The sequence below is a fragment of the Nyctereutes procyonoides genome, unplaced genomic scaffold (assembly GCF_905146905.1).
Source record: "Nyctereutes procyonoides isolate TBG_1078 unplaced genomic scaffold, NYPRO_anot_genome, whole genome shotgun sequence".
NCBI classification, from domain to species: domain Eukaryota; kingdom Metazoa; phylum Chordata; class Mammalia; order Carnivora; family Canidae; genus Nyctereutes; species Nyctereutes procyonoides.
The window spans coordinates 3,700,348-3,721,427 of NW_026575028.1; the positions used below are offsets into that span (position 1 = coordinate 3,700,348).

General features: G+C 37.9%; 1 protein-coding gene across 1 annotated transcript in view; it reads left to right on the forward strand.

Annotated features, from left to right (window-relative positions):
- Positions 1-21,080, forward strand: part of KDM5A (lysine demethylase 5A) — an 88,198-nt gene that overhangs the window by 61,966 nt on the left and 5,152 nt on the right. The window contains exons 21-27 of the mRNA XM_055315455.1: positions 816-995; positions 1,577-1,738; positions 4,147-4,698; positions 5,044-5,187; positions 10,939-11,098; positions 12,191-12,411; positions 15,586-15,996. Coding sequence (XP_055171430.1) covers positions 816-995; positions 1,577-1,738; positions 4,147-4,698; positions 5,044-5,187; positions 10,939-11,098; positions 12,191-12,411; positions 15,586-15,996 — 1,830 coding nt within the window. The remainder of the gene's footprint in view (positions 1-815; positions 996-1,576; positions 1,739-4,146; positions 4,699-5,043; positions 5,188-10,938; positions 11,099-12,190; positions 12,412-15,585; positions 15,997-21,080) is intronic.

The following is a 21,080-nucleotide window of genomic DNA, read 5'->3' on the forward strand; positions in this document are numbered from 1 at the left end:
AAAAGTTGAAAGACTTTGAAATAGGCAAAAGAAATTACCGGGTGTTCTCTTAAGTGGAGTCCCAGATATTGTCTGGTGAATCCTCCAGGATGGTCTTATTCTAGGAGTACGTGCCCTAGATTTTCTTTGACCAGGCTATTTTACAACTCTGTCAAATGTTAGAGAGTGATAGTAATACAAATGACTTATGTTCATAGAAAAGCAATTAAGTTTATCTATGATGAAACAGTTGATTTCCCCATGATAGAAAAGTGATTGCATTGTCCCGCATGATATTTCTTACCTCATTCCTGATTGTATTTATATATATATATATATATATATATATATATATATATATATATATATATATTTAAAGATTTATTTATTTATTTTAGAGAGAGTGAGTGTGTGAGAGAGTTGGGGGAGAGGCAGAGGAAGAAGGGAAGCAGACTCCCCTCTGAGCAGGGAGCTGGCTCTGGGGCTTGATCTCCTGACTAGGAGACCATGACCTGAGCTGAAACCAAGAGTCAGATGCTCAACCAACTGAGCCACCCAGGTGCCCCATATGCCTATTCTTTAACTTGTGTTTTGAACTAATTTTTACATCTTAACTGGTTCCCTCACTAATAAACAAAAATCTTTGACAGCATGAATTACAGACTTTTTAAAAAGGGCACTTGAGGTTCTATTTATCCGTTCAAGAGATACAATTAGGTATAAAGAATAATACTTAATAAAATACTTAACACTAAACTCTGTAAGATCTTCTGGCCAGTATTACTAGACTCTATAAGAAAGTGCAAGTTGTGTGAGAATGCACTTTTGTTTTTCAGAGTGGCAGCAACTATGCTTACTTGGAGCAGCTGGAGAGCTTATCTGCTAAAGGGCGCCCTATCCCTGTGCGTCTGGATGCTTTGCCCCAGGTAGAATCACAAGTAGCAGCTGCAAGGGCTTGGAGAGAACGGACTGGGCGGACCTTTCTTAAGAAGAATTCTAGCCATACCTTATTGCAGGTAAAGAACAGTTGGTAATTTAATACCTGTAGGTAGGAGTTTCATTGATGAGGGTTGTTTTCAGTTTATCTGGTTAGGGTTATAGAAGTGATTCCTATTAAGTGATATCAAATGTTGACTAGAAATCTCAGCCTTAGGCAGGCTTATCTCCAGTTCATCTTGTGCTATGTCCAGAAAAAGTAATCAGCCTAGATCTTATCTCTGTTACTAATGGATTCTGTCCTTGAAATAACTTATTTCTCAGAAGTACAAATTTAAATACCCATTACCCTTGAGTAGTTGAACATCCCAGTAGTTAAAAAGCTAAGATACTTTCCTGTTTGAGGACTGGCTCCCTAATTGCTAACCCTTTGTCCTAGGGCAAGTTGTTTCATTTCCAAGCATTAGTTTGCCTGGTTTGTAAAATACAGATGATACTACGTACTACAGAGGGTCATTGTGACGATTGAGTTAGATGATGTATAGAAAGTACATTAAGAAAGTGCCTAGGACAGGATGAGTGGTCGGTAAATGGTTCCTTTGTATTATTTTCAGTTTTAGGACGTAAAACTAGAGATCAGTGTTTGGTTTTATTTTTGTAGGTGCTGAGTCCCCGGACTGACATTGGTATATATGGGAGTGGTAAAAACAGAAGGAAAAAAGTAAAAGAACTAATAGAAAAAGAAAAAGAAAAGGATTTGGACCTTGAGCCTCTGAGTGATCTGGAGGAAGGATTAGAGGAAACTAGAGATACAGCTATGGTGGTAAGAAATTATGTAATACATCTTGAGTCTGCTTTGTGGTTACAAAATTCCATATATTAGCAGATCCACTGGTTTTATGTTCTTAACTATTTTTATTTTTCTATACTTTATTTTTGGCTGTATAGTAAAACAAATATTTTTAAAAATTTATAATCAAAATTTATTAGTCTGCTCTCTCCCCTGAAAATGTCTTTTCCATACCCCTCTTCTTTATTATTGTTTTAGTACTTATCTAATATTCCATCAAATTGTCCATAACTTGTTGAGCGCTTTTCTGATACATCAAATATTTTGATTGTTACTAAGTGTTTGCTATTATTATAAAGTGAACTTCTTTATAAAGCCTTTTACTTTTTTCTTTTTTTTTTTTTTAATAGTTTTTTTTTTTTAAAGACTTTATTTATTCATGAGAGACACACAGAGAGAGAGAGACAGAGGCAGAGACACAGGCAGAGGGAGAAGCAGGCTCCATGCAGGGAGCCTGACGCGGGACTCGATCCCGGGTCTCCAGGATCACGCCCTGGGCCGAAGGCAGGCGCTTAACCGCTGCGCCACCCAGGGATCCCCCGCCTTTTCCTTTTTTCAAATTATTTTCCTATATTTGACTCTTAGGAATGTGATTACTGTTAGAATTTAATAGTATTCTTAATACTTAACACTAAATACTGTGTTTTTAAAAGGAATTATATCCATTTAATGATATCAGCTGCTATTTAAAATATCTCCCTTCTCTTAATCTCATTCACAGTATGATGAGTACTCCATAAAATATTTGTAGCTAATTAGAATGTTGGGTGTTTTTGGAGAGGAGGAGGAATATGTGATGATAACCTGGGGATGTAAAGAAAAATAAAAAATGTGTTTGGGCAATATGTAACAGTAAGGAAATACATACATTAAGTCACTTGATATGAATGTTTCTGCCTACGAATGATCCTGGGTTGTTTGTTTGTTTGTTTGTTTTTAAGATTTATTTATTTGAGAGAGAGAGCGTGTGTACGTGCACACATACATGAGCCGGGGGAAGGACAGAGGGAGAGGGGGTAAGCTGACTCCTCACTGAGTGGGGAGCCTGATACAGGGTTCATTCCCATGATCCCAAGACCTCAACCCAAGCTAAAACTAAGAGCCAAATGCTAAACTGACTTAGCCACCCAGGCACCCCTAAATGATCCTGTTTTGATGCTAGTGGAAATGATTTATTAGTGAGCCTGCCTAACAAGTCAGTCCTGCCAGATGAATACAACTGGAAAGTATTTTAAAATTGTTGCAAAGCTACCACAGTTTGTTTACTTAAAGATTTTATTTATTTATTCGTGAGAGATACAGAAAGAGAGTCAGAGACATAGGCAGAGGGAGAAGCAGACTCCATGCAGGGAGCCTGATGTGGGACTTGATCCCGGGACTTTAGGATCACGCCCTGAGCAGATGCTTAACTGCTGATCCACCCAGGCGTCCCACTACCACAGTTTAAAAAAGAAAGTGGCACTGACAGTGTTCATGTTCATGATAATGAAATTTTGTTTACTTTTATTTCTTTTTTTTTTTTTTTTTTTTTTTTTTTTTTTAAAGGTTTATTTTTTTTTTTATTTTTAATTTATTTATGATAGAGAGAGAGAGAGAGAGAGAGAGAGGCAGAGACACAGGCAGAGGGAGAAGCAGGCTCCATGCACCAGGAGCCTGACGTGGGATTCGATCCCGGGTCTCCAGGATCGCGCCCTGGGTCAAAGGCAGGCGCCAAACCGCTGCGCCACCCAGGGATCCCCTATTTCTTTTTTTTGAAATGAGTTACCTAAACCTTGTTATAACTGATCATCAGACTTCATTATTCTACTTATACATGAGTTGGAGAGGCCATTTAGAAAGAAATAAAAATTGATTTGTATAGAAGTCACTCTCAGGGAAGGAATTACAAGGGGAGAGGGAAGTAATATATAGTGGATATTTACTTTGTGCACGGCACCAAGTTAGACATTTACATGTATTATCTTAATTCTCAAAACAACAAAATAAGGTTGGTTGGTATACTGTTTTTCAGAAAACTGAGATTCAGAAAACTTGTGCCCCAGATCAGCTGTCTATAAGTACAAAAGCCAGGCTTCATGCTTCATGCTCAGGTTGCTTGACTCTAAAGGCATATTATCTTTCTGTTGCAATCTACAGAAGAGTTCCAACATACTCTCCTGATCTACATTGTCAAACATGGTAGCACTTTGACCATTTCACAGATGAGGAATGTTTGCCCCCAAATTATAGGAAATGATTGACAAATGTTGGGTGGTTGCTTTTTTTTTAGGATAATACTTTGTCACAATGAGGGCCCAATGGGGAGATGATCCCTCAGGTCTGAGGATTTGGCATTTTGGAATATTTTGCAGTGACTCCTTTTAATCATTTGTTTTACACAGGTGGCGGTTTTCAAAGAACGGGAACAAAAAGAGATTGAAGCTATGCATTCCCTGAGAGCAGCCAACCTAGCCAAGATGACAATGGTGGACCGCATAGAAGAAGTAAAATTTTGCATTTGCCGCAAGACAGCGAGTGGGTTTATGCTACAGTGTGAGCTCTGCAAAGACTGGTTCCATAACAGCTGTGTTCCCCTTCCTAAATCAGGTTCCCAAAAAAAAGGGTCTAGCTGGCAGGGTAAAGAAGTGAAATTCCTTTGCCCTCTGTGTATGCGGTCTCGAAGGCCAAGGTTAGAGACTATTCTGTCGCTCTTGGTATCCCTTCAGAAGTTGCCAGTACGTTTGCCTGAAGGAGAGGCCCTACAGTGTTTGACAGAACGCGCTATGAGTTGGCAGGATAGAGCACGGCAGGCCCTAGCCACAGATGAACTGTCCTCTGCCTTAGCCAAACTATCTGTATTGAGCCAGCGTATGGTGGAGCAGGCAGCTCGCGAGAAAACTGAAAAGATAATCAGTGCAGAACTCCAGAAAGCAGCTGCTAATCCTGACTTACAGGTAAGTTTAGGGTTTCTTTCTTTTTTTATTTCATGGGATTATGTGTATAAATAGTAAATTAAATATATCTTATCAGCTGATGAGGAAAACAGCAGTAAGTTGTTAGCAGCTATGTTATCCATAACATCTTTTTATATACACCTGTAGGATTTTCTTCAGGTATATACCTACATCATTTTAGTGAACTATTAACTGGAAATATTATTGAGGAGGGACCTTGGCATTAAAACCACAAATTTGATCTGTGTTAACCATGGAATTCTGTTGGCCACTTTGAAAGTTCATTACATTTTGGTGGTCTTAAATGCATATTAATTACCCGTGTTGGAATTGTTTGTTGTTTAGGGACACTTACCTAGTTTCCAGCAGTCTGCTTTTAACCGGGTGGTGAGCAGTGTATCTTCTTCTCCTCGACAAACAATGGACTATGATGATGAAGAAACAGATTCTGATGAAGATATCCGGGAGACATATGGCTATGACATGAAGGTAATTAATGGACAGGCATACCTGATCACTGGGCTTGTTAAAAATAGTGAACACTGGTATTGGAAGCCTGAAAGTAGAAGAGAGAATACTAGTCCGTTTATCTTGGGTTTATGGTAATAGCATTTTTCCAAAGCCCCCCAAAATATAGATGAAACATTTTTTTTAAAGGATGGAATTTTTAAAAAAATCCATATTTTCTTCACTTCATAACTCCTTATGTCCTAGAGGGCCTAAAAAAATTTTGTGTTTAGATTATTGAAAGCTTTCATGGCTTATTTCAGTATTTTGTTTCCTTTGGGCTCTTCAGGTCTGTATAGTTGTATTTTAAGAATCCCATTCTAGCTGTGCTTTGAGTCTTTTGCTCTGATCTCTCTGGATGATGCGGGATATAATGTCCTATTCAGAGATGAGTTATATTTGGGCCCATGGTTCAAATTTGCAGAGTTACAGTTGCAGCTAGAAAAAATTATTTGTCCTCAATGTGATTCCTTTGATAATAACAGTACCCTGGTTTTGGCAAGTTTGTTTTGTACTGGATCCTATTCGCCTTTTATTATTTTGTGTCAGGCCCAAGCCCTTTGTCTTTTTAGCTAGTAATAACATCACGATCTAGGCAGGAACTCTGCCAGGTTACAGTTAATCCATTCATCTGTTTTATATTAGTCTTTGAACTGTTTAGAATTTGTGTCTGTAACCAGGGAGTTCATACTCTGATGTGTAGAAAAACGAGAGTGCATTTTTTTCTCCTACTGGTGGTTAACTATCCTTTGTCATTTTAGTGTGCAAATCAGATAGGTAAGCTCATTCTTAGAGCATGAACGACATCTACATTAAAACTTGCAGGATAGATTAAATCATCTATCATAGATGCTTATAAATTATCTACTGGAAAATATTTTTTCTCTAGATAAAAATGGATCTTGGGAAAGTTTTAATGAGGGAATTTTTAGTTTTATGAATTAAAGACTTGAGCAAAGTTGAAACTTGAATTAGCCAGTTAAGGTAAAGTTCTAAAGGAACAGCTGAATGGGAATGCAGCCCACGCTACATATAAGTTAACTAATACTAGAATTACTGGTTTACTATAGCTTAGAGACCTTTGATAACTGGGTTCTCTTTCTAGCATACTAACTATCAACCAGTACCCTAGAATTGTTAAACGGGATGGACTTGGTTTGGGAGTGTTTTGGAAACCAATGAAAACAAAAAACATCACAAGTATTATGGGACTTCAGGGCTAGGGATCAAAACTGTGGTTTGATGTGGTTGTAGAGGGTAGTATTTTTTTAATCAAATTTATATAACAGTGTTAGTTAATGGGCTTTCCTTTGATAGGGGGGCACTTTATAGTATGAATTAGGAATTCATACTTTTAGCAATGATTTTGACAGCTTGGAAGAGTGGTAGGTGGCAAGACTTAGAGTGATTCAAGGTCACATTCACCTTGATGTAGGTTAAAAAAAAATTAAATTCCTGCATATTTTTCCATAGAGCAAGCACTTACTCCATAATTAAAATTTTATTTGCTAGTTTAGTTACAGTTTGGTGATTTTTCCCTTTATATAATGTCCCCTGATTGTGACCATGAATTCATCTTTAAAATTCATCTTTGAGGGCAGCCCCGGTGGCATAGCGTTTTAGTGCTGCCTGCAGCCCAAGGCATGATCCTGGAGACCTGGGATCAAGTCCCGCGTCGGGCTTCCTGCATGGAGCCTGCTTCTCCCTCTGCCTGTCTGCCTCTCTCTCTGTGTGTGTCTCTCATGAATAAATAAATAAAATCTTTAAAAAAAATAAAAATAAAAATAAAATAAAATTCATCTTTGAATTTAGTATCTTGGCCTGAGGGAAAGACCCCTTACTGGCTTAGGGAAAAGAGTAGGTAATTACATAGAAAAATAAAATCAGTCATTTGATCTTCATTATCATAGCATTTAATTTGTGCTCTGCATTGTTGGATTACTTCATTTGCATATAATATCTTATAATCACCGCTGAATCACTGAGCAGCAATTCAGGAAAATCATTACTTAGGAAAGTATATGTTTAATAAAGCAAAGTCTATCATGGATCTTTTCTGTGTGTGCCTGGCATAACCTTTCATATACTCATATGATCATTTCCTTAAAAGGAAGATTGTCTTCCCTTTACTGAAACTGTCCATATTTTGCATATGCATGTATGTGCAGAATTGCACATCAGAAAGGAGGATATATAACAGAAGTAGCTGTTGTCTCCTGGGAAGTTCTTTTTTTGTAGCCCAGTAATTGCTAATTTAAAAAATGAGAAAGGGGGATCCCTGGGTGGCGCAGCGGTTTGGCGCCTGCCTTTGGCCCAGGGCACGATCCTGGAGACCCGGGATCGAATCCCACGTCAGGCTCCTGGTGCATGGAGCCTGCTTCTCCCTCTGCCTATGTCTCTGCCTCTCTCTCTCTCTCTCTGTGACTATCATAAATAAATAAAAATTAAAAAAAAAAAAGAAAATAAGAAATGAGAAAGGCCGGATCCCTGGGTGGCGCAGCGGTTTGGCGCCCGCCTTTGGCCCAGGGCGCCATCCTGGAGACCCGGGATCGAGTCCCATGTCGGGCTCCCGGTGCATGGAGCCTGCTTCTCCCTCTGCCTATGTCTCTGCCTCTCTCTCTCTCTCTCTCTCTCTCTCTGTGTGTGTGTGTGACTATCATAAATAAATAAAAATTTAAAATAAAAAATGAGAAAGGCAAGTAAAACCCTTAGATTCTTTTAGGTTTTCTTCTCCACCCTTTTTAATGCATGCGTGGCTTGAACTTTGGTGGAAATAGAGTCAATTTTGTCTTGAGAGTTTAGTCCAGCCTAATACCAGATAAGATAGAGTGACAGATCTGCATATAAAACACATTTCTCACTGAGAGGACATTCTACCTGTCCTATGTATTTGCTGTTAATGGGACTGAATTATAATTTTCCTCCTTAGGGAAAGTAATTTGTTTAAGCTTTTTGTTGATCAGTTCTTTTACATTCAGCTTATTTCTTTATATTTAAAATGTGTCTCTTGAGGACAGCATATATAATAGGGTCCCTCTGGACTGTAATTCTTCATATATATCTATTTGTAGAATGCTGTTGAATCTTGGTTTTTTGTTTGGTTTTTAAGTAATATTACAATCTCTGTCTTTTAGTTGGGGGTGTTTAGTCCATTTTCACTTAATATATGGTTCTCTTTAAGTTGATCATCTTACTATTTATCTTTTATTAATCCCCCGCTTTTTGTTCCTTTGTTGTTCTTTTTCCTGCTGCCTTTGTGTTAATTAAAAAAAATTTTTAATCTTTTCTTTCCTTTATTGATTTCTTGCCTTATACCTCTTTTTTGTTTGTGTGCGTGTTTTCAGGAATTGCTCTAGGGTTAACAGTGTGTCTTTAACATACACAAAGTCAGTATTGTACATGTTCACTTTGCATGCTTCACCTCGGGGACGTAATTTTTTACAAATCTTTTTAGCTGGGGCAGCCCTGGTGGCACAGCGGTTTGGCGCTGCCTGCAGCCTGGGGTGTGATCCTGGAGACACAGGATCGAGTCCCACATTGGGCTCCCTGCATGGAGCCTGTTTCTCCCTCTGCCTGTGTCTGCCTCTCTCTCTCTGTGTCTATGAATAAATAAATAAAATCTTAAAAACAAACAAACAAATCTTCTTAGCTACCACTACTTTCCATCATTATTTTCTGATCACTGTTCTTTCCGTTTTGGAAGCTTAACAGGAAGTTCCCTGTATATGTAACAATGAAATGAATAGAATCAAAGTCAGAAAAGACAATTCTAGTCCCTGAGAAAAAGTATGTCTGAACTAAAGGGGGAGAGAACTCAAGTACACTCCCATCTCTTGCTTTTTTAGGACTTAAATTCTTGAATAGGGAAGAAGGCTATGAACTGCTATTTCTAAATTCTTAGTAAGTGGTACTGTCTTCCATAGTATTCCCTATTTAATTAAGGTTGTCTCATGGTAATAGATCTTCCATCAAGAGGTTGTGTTAGTCACGAAACTCTTGGCTCCTCTCCTAACTCACGCTTCTGTACTCTGCTTAGTGATGCTGGGACTTGGGCTCTACACCAGGGGTAGTAAACCATTTCTGCAAAGTAATGCATATATGTCAAGTAATGCATATATGTAATAATATATTAATGATGTATATACATGTGTATATACGCACATATAAAGCTTAGTAAATATTTTAGGCTTTGTAAGCGACATATGGTCTTTTTCTCCCCCACAACTCTTTAAAAATATAGACTATTCTTAGCTCATACTCCATACAAATAATGAGCTGCCAGCTGCGTTGCAGTATGCCAAACAACTCCTGGTCTACACAGTTGTTTTCTGCCTACTGCCTTCCTTCTGCTAATAGAGGACATTAGAGAATATTAAAAGGCCTGAGTAGTGAGAAAGGACATGAGCTTTTCCGTTTTATTCTCTACTCATCTCTTCATCTGAACTGCATGCTTTTTTTTTTTTTCCTTTTTCTTTTTTTTTACTCTGGCATTGGGAACTGGGTCCAATTTTTAGTTGTTTTTTCACATCCCTGAAACCAACCATATCACAATCCGCGAGAAAGAGCAGAACTAACTGGCTAGCACTTCCTTCTCAGAGGTCTGGCTCGCATCTCTGCAGAGCCCTTTTCTGGGCTTGTACATTCTAAAGCCTCACTTCTTCCCAGTTCTTTCTTGGTTTTGGCTCAGTGTTTCCATTTTGCCCTTTCAAACCTTTAATATACATCTCACCAGTTCACTTTGTTAAATTAGCCTTATTGAAATACCTGTGATTTGTTTTCCTGATTGCACTCTACCATTAAAGTTGTACATGTGAGCTTCTGGAAACTAACGACAGGGGAGAATCATCTGAGAACTAATTAGAGTTGTCAGAAATAAATAGTTTGAATATTGTCAGGCTCTTCATTGTAAGAGCAGTTAGTAAACTTCTAGGTTTGAAAACTTGGAGAGGATTAAATGATTTGTGTCCTTACAATGTCACATCTAAACTTTTCCCTTCCTAAGTCCATTTTTTTTTAAAGATTTTATTTATTCATGAGAGACACAGAGACGCAGAAACATAGGCAGAGGGAGAAGCAGGCTTCCTGTGGGGAGCCTGATACAAGACTCAATCCTAGGACCCCGGGATCACGCCCTGAGCCAAAGGCAGACGCTCAACCACTGAGCCCCTTAGTCCCTCCTAAGTCCATTTTAAGTGTCAAGGTTCTCTAACTTGTAGGTATAGGAATTTTTTATGAGTTGTAGACTGTAGAAGGTAGATTATTTAATAGTAATTTTCTTGGGATCCCTGGGTGGCGCAGTGGTTTAGCGCCTGCCTTTGGCCCAGGGCGCGATCCTGGAGACCCGGGCTCGAATCCGTCGGGCTCCTGGAGCATGGAGCCTGCTTCTCCCTCTGCCTATGTCTCTCTGTGTGTGTGTGTGTGTGTGTGTGTGTGTGTGTGTGACTATCATAAATAAATAAAAATTAAAAAAAAATAGTAATTTTCTTGTAGGTTTATTATCTCTGTGGATTAATTTTTGAGGTTTACTCTTTCCCTTTTGGCTTAAAACTGTAGTCATTACTTTCTCTTCCCCCCAGTGGGCATTTTATGTCTTACTTAATACTATGCATTTAATTTTAAGGTCATACTTTTAATATATTACAAGCTTTAATCTGAAAGCCTGCATTTAGATCCTTGTCACAGGATAAATGAAGTGGTTCTCATTCTTAATACCCTTCTTTGTTTTTTCTTCAGGACACGGCCAGTGTGAAGTCTTCCAGTAGTTTGGAACCCAATCTTTTTTGTGATGAAGAAATTCCCATCAAGTCTGAAGAGGTGGTCACTCACATGTGGACAGCGCCTTCATTCTGTGCAGAACATGCTTATTCTTCTGCTTCTAAGAGTTGTTCTCAAGGTATTACCCTTTAAAACAGTGTGGAGAAGATAGACCTGAAACCAGTGAGGGAAAAAATGGTATTTATTAAGACCATGAATCCTTTAAAATTTATTTTTATTTTTTAAAAGATTATTTATTTTAAAGAGAGGGAGAGGTAGAGGGAGAGAATCTCAAGCAGACCTCATGCCAAGGGCAGAGCCTGACATGGGGCTTGATATCATGACCTGAGCCAAAATCCAGAGTTGGTTGCTTAACTGACTCAGCCATCCAGGCACCCCAGACTATGAGACCCTCTTAAATGAACATCCTGGCTATGAAATGCTAGTAAAACCTGAAAATGCAATTTTGATTAGGAATAGCTAAGTCCCTATGTGCATTTCATGTTATTAGGTGGTAACCTGAAAAAAACTTACGTGGAATTATTGCATCCTAATAAGAACTTCAGAGGCCCTCTAGTCCCATCTCTTCATTTTTATAAAATCTCTACGTGTTCATTACCAGTTGTTGAGAAACTACTGCTTTTTAAGAATATTCATTCTGTTCAGGAAAGCTTTGAGTGTTAGAGACTTCTTCCTTTCCTTGGTAGGAAATTGCTCCTATATGTCCACTTTCCTTTTCCCTAGTGAAAATACATCACACTGCTTTAGGTCACACCTCTGGGAATTAAAGGGTATTTCTCTTTTCATAGGAAAGTTCAACATCTTAGGGAATAGCATATTACCATTGGTTTATTAGGAGGGTAGTGACAGCACATGTGCTTAATCTCTGATGCTCTCTAAAATGGAGAGAAGAGGGATTAAGAGATTATTTTTCTTTCTCCTACAGCATTATTCTTTCTTTCTCCTTTCTCCTAGTAAGGAACCAGTTTTTTACTCTAACCGATTTTTTAGAGTGGGCATTAGCGTTCTAGATCTTTTTGTTTTGTACTTTTTGAAGATTTCATTCTCACTTTCACATGGATGCAATGAGTTCAAATATCTAAAGTAAGTATTGGGGGTGAGAATTAAGTATTGGAAGAGGAGGGACCATTTCCCTAAATACTTACTCTGGAAACATTACATTTTTTCCATAGTTTTCATTTTTTATTTTGTCTTATATTTTATTGGAAAGGTTCTAGCACCCCCAGGAAACAACCCCGAAAGAGCCCTTTGGTGCCCCGAAGTTTGGAACCTCCAGTGTTGGAGTTGTCACCTGGAGCTAAAACCCAGCTGGAAGAACTTATGATGGTTGGAGATCTCCTAGAAGTATCTCTGGATGAGACTCAACACATATGGCGGATTTTGCAGGCCACACACCCACCCTCTGAAGACAGATTCCTGCATATCATGGAGGCAAGGATTTAAAGCTTACTAAAACAGTGCTTTTAACATTTTTAGAAGGTCATGGTTCTTTGGGGTACCACAAGTCCGAGGATGAGGAAGGCTGAGTGGGTGGTACTGTGGCTGTCCTCCTTTTCCATTAAGCCAAATGTAGTTCTGCTTTATGGTCTTCTTTATTGTGATTTTATGTAATAGTTAGGGGGGAAAAACCCAAATGCCATTTCCACTAAAAAGAAAGACGGGGAGGTGCCTGGGTGACTCAGTTAAGTATCTGCCTTTGGTTCAGGTCATGATCTCTCAGGGTCCTGGGATGGAGCCCTTGTGTCAGACTCCCTGCTCAGCTAGGAGTCTGCTTCTCCCTTTCCCTCTGCCACTCCCCCCTGCTCATGCTCGTTCTCTCTCTCTTTCTCTCTCTCTCTCTCTTTTTTTAAGATTTTATTTATTCATGATAGTCACTCACAGAGAGAGAGAGAGAGAGAGGCAGAGACATAGGCAGAAGGAGAAGCAGGCTCCATGATGCAGGGAGCCCGAAGTGGGATTCGATCCCAGGTCTCCAGGATCGCACCCTGGGCCAAAGGCAGGCGCTAAACCGCTGCGCCACCCAGGGATCCCTCTCTCGCTTTCTTAAATAAATCTATGTGTCTATCTTAATAAAATAAAAATAAAAAGAAAGGAGGATACCGAAAACTACCAGTTCTTCTCCTAAGGAAGGACAAACTTCTTAGCCCAGACTCCCACTGTTGAAAACCCAGAAAGAGAAGGCGGAAGAAAATACAGTGGCTTAAAAAAAAAAAAAAAGAAGAAGAAGAAGAAGCAAGGGAAGGATTAAACAAAAGGTTGTGGGGAGAGAGAGTCTACATTCATATATTAATACTTACATAGCTGTTTGTAGTTTGGCTTTTTTTTTGTTTGTTTGTGGTTTTTGTTTTTTTTTTTTTAAGATTTTGTGTGTGAGAGAGACAGAGACATGAGCAGGGGGAGGAGGCAGAGGGAGAGGAGAAGCAGGCTCCCTGCTTAGCAGGGAGCACTATGCAATGCTGGGCTCCATCTCAGGACCCCAGGATCAAGACCTGAGTGGAAGGCAGACACTTAACCGACTGAGCCACCCAGGTGCCCCTAGCATTTTGCAGTTTGTACAATGTTTTCATATCCATGATCTCACTCAGTCCTCACCATAATCATGAAGAGGAGACAGGAAAGGATAGACATATTTCTACATATGAAGAAAATTAAGGGACAGAGAGCTGGAAACTTGCCTAGGTCACGTACTTGGTAAAAACAGACCTGGGTTCCAACTCTGGCATTTGAGTCCTAGCATTCATTTCTCTCTTACTCTTCCATTATTTATTTCCATACAATAGAATGGTACAGTGTCACCAGCACTTGACACAGATACACTTGGCAGATGATAGTTTTTGGTTTGGAATTCAGATCAAAGGTAGCCTGATTTAGATAGTGTTTTTCAAAATATAAAGTGTTTTCTTCACATCCATTGTCTCTGATCCTCTTTATTTTACATGGAAGCAAACACAAAGTATTGAAAGGATAAATATAGAGTTCAGAATGTGATAGACTTAAAACATTTATAATACAGTGTTCTGTTGCATTCGGCACTTTCGTAGGTTCCTGTCAAAGATTTTCCAGTCTCAAATATGACACAAAATTCTCAAGTGGTATTTCTTAAATATTTATGTTTTTCAGTATTTCTTTCTCTATTCCTCATTCTTCCTGTTGTTAGACAAACTATTAAAATTTTTAAATGCTGGGTCATGGGTGACTCCGTTGGTTAAGTGTCTGATTTTCGGTTTTGGCTCAGCTCGTGATCCTCAGGGTTGTGGGATCGAGCCTTGTGTTGGGCTCCACACTTACTGGGAATCTGCTTGAGAGTCTCTTCTCCCTCTGCCACTCCTCCCACTCGTGTCCACACACATGCTGTCTCTCTGTCAATTTCAATTTAAAATTTCAAATAAGGGCAACCCTGGTGGCATAGCGGTTTAGCGCTTCCTGCAGCCTGTGGTGTGATCCTGGAGACCCGGGATTGAGTCCCACGTCAGGCTTCCTGCATGGAGCCTGTTTCTCTCTCTCTCTGTGTCTCTCCCTCTCTGTCTGTGTGTCTCTATGAATAAATAAACAAAATCTTAAAAAAATAAAATAAAATAAAATAGAATTTCAAATAAATTTTTAAACAGTCTTTTTTAAAGATTTTATTTTTTATTTATTCATGAGATATGCAGAGAGAGAGAGACACAGAGACACAGGCAGAGGAGAACCAGGCTCCATGCATGAAGCCCGATGCCCACATTGATCCCAGGACCCCGGGATCATGCCCTAAGCCAAAGGCAGATGCTCAACCGTTGAGCCACCCTGACATCCTCCCCAAAAATAAATTTTTAAAATGTTTATTACATTGGCATATAAAAGAAGTTAGAACAATATTAGAAAATTGAAAAGGAAAATAAGAGATTTTTGTTTTGTTTTGTTTTGTTTGCTTTGTCATATCAACTGTTTTCTAGCCCTTGCCAAAATCATTGAATGTCTTTTGTAATCAGATCATGGATACAGTTTTGTTTTGCCAACAATTTTAATAACTTCTTAGCCATCAGGAATTTACTGTGAGTTAATAAAGAATTGTAGTAGAGGTAAATGAAGACCAGTAAAGTTATTAGATAGTTCAGCGTACTTTTATTACTTTTAGCTTTATGTGTATGTTTTATCTTAGTTAAACAAAGGTGCTACCCACTATACTAATATATGGTGACAGTGGTCTTTTTTCTTTAGTAAGTGAAAGTCACATGTTTTATACAGGCTTTATTTTCGACCATTGAGTTGATTTCATTTAATATTATATTTGCTTTCTTACAATGTTTTTAAAATATCTTTAGAACATTTATTGCGGTATAATGTACCCAATATAAAATTTACCATTTTAAGTATGCAATTCAGTTGTGTTAATTGCATTTACAGTGTTACACAGCTATTGCTGCTCTCCATTTTCAGAACTTTTAAATCATCCCAAACAGAACCTCTGTACCCAATAAACAATAAGCCCTATTTCCTCCTCCTGTCAGCCCCCAGTAACTTCTACTCTACTTTCTGTCTGTATGAGGTTTGTCTATTCCTATAAGAGAATAAAGCTGTTTTTAAATGTCTTGCTTTAAATTTATTTCTATTTTTATCTTATTGAAGGATGACAGCATGGAAGAGAAACCATTAAAAATAAAAGGAAAAGACTCTTCAGAGAAGAAACGGAAACGGAAGCTAGAAAAGGTAGAACAGCTTTTTGGAGAAGGAAAACAGAAGTCCAAGGAGTTAAAGAAAATGGATAAACCTAAAAAGAAGAAATTAAAACTAAGTGCAGAAAAATCGAAGGAGCTGAATAAACTGGCCAAGAAACTGGCAAAAGAAGAAGAGAGAAAGAAAAAGAAGGAGAAGGCTGCTGCAGCCAAAGTTGACCTTGTGAAAGAGACTACTGAGAAGAAGAGAGAGAAGAAGGTGCTGGACATCCCCTCAAAGTACGACTGGTCTGGAGCAGAGGAGTCCGATGACGAAAATGCTGTGTGTGCAGCACAGAACTGCCAGCGGCCCTGCAAGGACAAGGTGAGCTCTAACTGTATACACCCCCATGTGAGAGAGGACAAGGAGCAGCAGTCACGAGACAGAAGCTTGATATAATGAGAATTTGGTTTTGATTCCAGGATTTGGGCTTTCAGCAGAATATGTTTTCTACAGTTTCTATAAACTGTTTTGAATTATAAGGCTCTTAGGTCAGTGTGCTTAATGGAATAAATGTGCTTTAAAAATCATGTACTTTGTGAACATAATGAGAGCAGAGCAGAGAGAAGCTGTGTGAAACCCTGGGTAGCTGTGCATTTCATGTATGGTTGGTGTAGCAGGTTTCAGTGTAGTCTCTTAGACCTTTTGCCTTCCCTGTAGGGTAACTCAGGGAACTAAGTACCTTGTCCGTTAGTCACAGTGGCCTAAAAACATTCTGGGCCAGTATTTTAAGAGCTCTGGCAAATCACGTTAAGATTTTTGTCATAAAGACCTAAAACCAAAGGGCTCTATCTTCCCCTTTGGTTTGTGTCTTACCTATGCTGAGGCCTATGTTCACTCTTCTGTGTGGAATAAGATTTTTTCAAATACCTTGCAAAAAATAAGACCTTTAAAGATACATTTTTTTTAAAAAAATTTCAGCCCTAAATTTTAAGTGTAATAATTACATGATGCCATTCTTTAGGTAACACTGACATTAATGAACTTCTGAGAAAGATGGATGGGCTTTATGAAAAATCCCAGGTCATTCAGTGACTGGGGACATTTGTTATGGTTCCCATCAAGATTATTAGTAAATTCATAGTTTTAATTTTATTACGCTCATTGTACCACTTGATATTTAAAACTTTAATACCTCCTCAATTTGACTTTATGAACAGAATAAATATAACTGCATCATTATTCCCTTACTTCCCTCCTCAAATACTTGTTAGAGCTTGAAGAGGTCACCTTGTCCAGGCTCTTCATTTTACAAATGATGAGACCAGGACTCAGTGAAGATAAATGATGTGACCAAAGTCACAGAGCTAAGTAGTGCAAAGCCAAAAGTAGAACTGTGGTTTCCTGGCTCCCAGACCAGGTTTTCTCCACTAATAACCCCACCCCACCGATAATTAAGATGTAAGTACAAAAATACATTCCAAAACTAAATGATACTTACATTAAAATAATACTTATTAAATATTTCCCACTCATTTTTGGAAAACGAATATATTTTGGTAAGACACAATATCCTGTAGCCTAACCTTCCAAGGACAATACCTACATATTTTAGTGTGTCTCCTTCTGGTCCTTTTTCCAGATAGTTTATTTTATATCATGTCGTACCATCTCTACTTACTTTTGTATCTTTACTGATTACGTAAATATGTTTCTATTTTATAAACATTTTAAAGCATTTTAGTAGCTACATTATATATGTGTATTGTTTTTCTTTCATTTGGAATTTATTCTCATCTGAATTTGTTCATTAAAGAGGTTGATGAAAGGTTAACTATTTTTTCTTTGGGTACTGAAGTATTGGCAGAAACTTCTCCCTTTGTTTCTCTTTTAACTGATTTTATGGCAGTTTCAGGACTGGCAGTAAGAAGTGGTGTTTCTTTTTCAAGCATCCTATCATCTTTTCTAGTGTTTATATCCATCACGAACCTTTTGCTTTCTCTTTTTTAACCTTTTCACTTAATAATCTTTCCCTTCTCTGCTCAGCATTTTAAATACGTCTGAGCTCATCTATTATCTTCTTGTAGCATATAAATACTACAGCAGGTTTTTTCTCATCTGCTGTAAAATTGTTAAATTAACACATGCCCTACTTACTCCTAGGGTTATGAGAATAGGAGAAGATCATTTGTATGAAAGCACTTGCTAAATAAAATGCAGAGTAAATGTTAATATATGATGGTAATTTTTAAGTCAGCCGTAAGATTTGCTCCTAACATTAAAGTTTGTTTTTTTTTTTTTTAAATCTGGAAAGTTACCTTAATAGAACAAAGGGAAATTTAGCTGAACATTCAGAAAGAATGTCTGTTTCAAACTGTTAAAACACACACAAAAAGTGAGGAAGGTGTGCCTTAACCTGTCATCAACTTATAAAAGAAACAGTAAATGATGTATTTTGATAATGTGTTTAATTTTAAATAGAAATTACTTTATATTGTAAACACTTTGCCCATCGTTACTGTTCTGCAATATTTCTGGTTCTCCAAGTTTGTTCTCAAGCACTAAAAAAAGGTATATATTTTTAGCTGCTTTGTAAAGAATCTTACAACTTTCTCAATTTGAAGTGTAGTATTTATGACACATCTTCAGAACAAAATGATAAGAAAAGAATTTTTTAGAGAAGTCTGTATGTTCTTTATGCAGCAAAAAATACCTTCTAGGGTTCATTCATATTTAAGTAAGTGTTATTTTTCTAAGTGTTGTTTTCTAAAAGTAATTTACTACTACTTTTCTCCCAAAATGTACAGATTGAGAAAACTTTTTTTTTTTTTAAGGTTTTATTTATTTATTCATGAGAGACAGAGAGAGGGAGAAGCAGGCTCCATGCAGGGAACCTGACTTGGGACTTGATCCCAGGTCTCCAGGATCACACCCCGGGCTGCAGGGGGCGCTAAACCGCTGCGCCCCCGAGGCTGCCCAGATTGAGAAAACTTTGAAGAGCTACTTAAACATACCTAGACTCAATTTCAGGATGTTTTAGAAAGAGAAAAATATTATCCAGAATAATGTTGTAGAGGGTTTCCAATAAAACTGTCTCTCTTCCATCGTTATCAAATTAATTTCAAGGTGAAATTAATTTAAAAAACAATAATGAAGACAAAATAAAATAACGGTTTTCAGAAAATTACTTTTAAGGTTCAGAATCTTTTTCTCCCTGAGATCTGCCCCTTTCATTAAATCTTACTGGTACCAAGAGTAAAACAAGTTAACCTGAAGGAGCAAATTCTTTTTTTTTTTTTTTTTAAAGATTTTATTTATTTATTCATGAGAGACACACAGAGAAAGGCAGAGACATAGGCAGAGGGAGAAGCAGGCTCCTCCTCATAAGGAGTCTGATGCAGGACTCGATCCCCAGACCCAGGATCACACCCTGAGCCAAAGGGAGATGTTCAACCGCTGAGCCACTCAGGCGTCCCAGAGGAGCAAATTCTTTCTTTAAAACTTTTTTTTTTTTTTTTAAGATTTTGTTTATTTATTCTTGAGAGAGAGAGGCAGAGACACAGGAGGAGGGAGAAGCAGGCTCCATGCCGGGAGCCCGACGTGGGACTCGATCCCGGACCTCCAGTATCACGCCCTGGGCCGAAGGTGGTGCTAAACTGCCGAGCCACCTGGGCTGCCCCAGCAAATTCTTTCAATCTAACATTTAAGTAACATTTGTTTTCTGTAGTAGAATATAATCATCTTATTTTTGAAAATAAGACTTTTTTTCCTATACTCTTTTATTACCTAACTCTTCCTTTGGGCCTTTTCCTTACCCATTACTGTTTCCATAAGAAGTTTGGGATGGTAAATAGAGATTAAGTTTATAAACCTTTGTCTCTTAATATTTGTTAGTCATTCTGATTTTAAAAGATTTTCATGGGGTGTTGTCTTAGTCACAGTATTTGCATTATTGGTTCATATCTCTTTCTAAAAGCATAGTCAAAAGTTGTATTACCCTGAATGTGTGTGTAAATTGTTGTGATGTGGAGATAGGGTAACCAACTGTTGTAATTTGCCTGGACTTTGCTTAATTTTAGCACTGAAATTCCTGTGTCTTGGGGAAACTTCAATATTGGGCTGGCTAGGAGGTTTGGTCACTTAAATGTCGAGAGCACCAAAAGAATACAAGGATTTTGAACATTGTTATATTGTATTCCATTGAGTAAATTGTTTTAATTTTTCAAATCTGGTTTTTGCAAGGAACCTTGGTAGAGATTGAATGCCAAAATCACAAAAGCTCAGTGAGGGGACTAAGCTAAGAATATCACTAAATCTCCAGGTTTTGTTTTTTTCCCAGTGCAGTAATATGCTCTGGGAAGTGAACAAGATGAAATATGCAAAATATTTTTTAGGGTAAATATGAAACCATATTGCAAAACATAAATATCAGACTAACACTATTTCTTGTATTTAATATATTTCTCTTTTAAATTTTCCCCAAATCCAACTATTAACCTATTTGTACTATACTTTTGAATCTCTTATCTGCTAACATTTGAACAGCTCATAGCTGTGAAGTTTTTCAGTAATTATTTTTGTGATAAGTAGATCTCTTGAAAATAATGAAAGGGGAAGGGTCTATTAGAACTTAATATGCAGTTAACCAAATGGTATGTTCCTGAGTCTTCAGAGTACTCCATAGTCTATTGCCCGTGTCAAAATCATCAGTGGATTCAGTTGACATTCCAAACTTTAGTTTACTTAATGATCCATTGGGCCTTTTCAAACAAGTAGCACTGGGTTTGGATTGTAAGTACTTGAATGTGATAAAAAGATACTAGTAAGGGAAAGACTGTTTTTTCTCTGCTAGATTGTTGGGATAAATTGTTAAATAATCTGTAGGCTGGGATAGAATCTGTGTACTGCTGAATACCTCAAGAAAAGTTTTTTTGGAATGGTGGGAGAGTTAGGCTTAGGAATGGATCTCTAGCCAAAATCACAAAAGAGAACATATCTTCCCTACTTGAGAGATACTGGTAGATTTAATTTGGGGAAACCTGGAAGCCAGAGAGTATAGTGCAGAGTTCGATTTTAAGAAACATGGTATCACTTTTCTTGGAGCAAATACTAGTGAATTGGGAACTTTCTTATCCTGTGGATTAGTATGACTGAAGATGAGATGAGATTAAGAGGGTTGGAGGTAGGAATAGAGTTATCTGTTGGTTCAGGGTGGCATCATAAACAGCGTAATATCTCAAATTCGGGCAGCTAGAAGAAACAGATCATCTTCCACATTGTCCCTACTAGCTCCAAATAGCTAAAGCACTTACTGTCAGATTAGCACTTTGTAAATCTTCATGGCTGCAGTATGTGTATTTTTAGTCTGTTGCTCAGAAGTCATTTATCTCCCCTTTCTGTTTTTTCATGTACTAGTTTGCTGCAATAGGAACATTTTGATCAATTTTCTATATTACACAGCTTCAGAA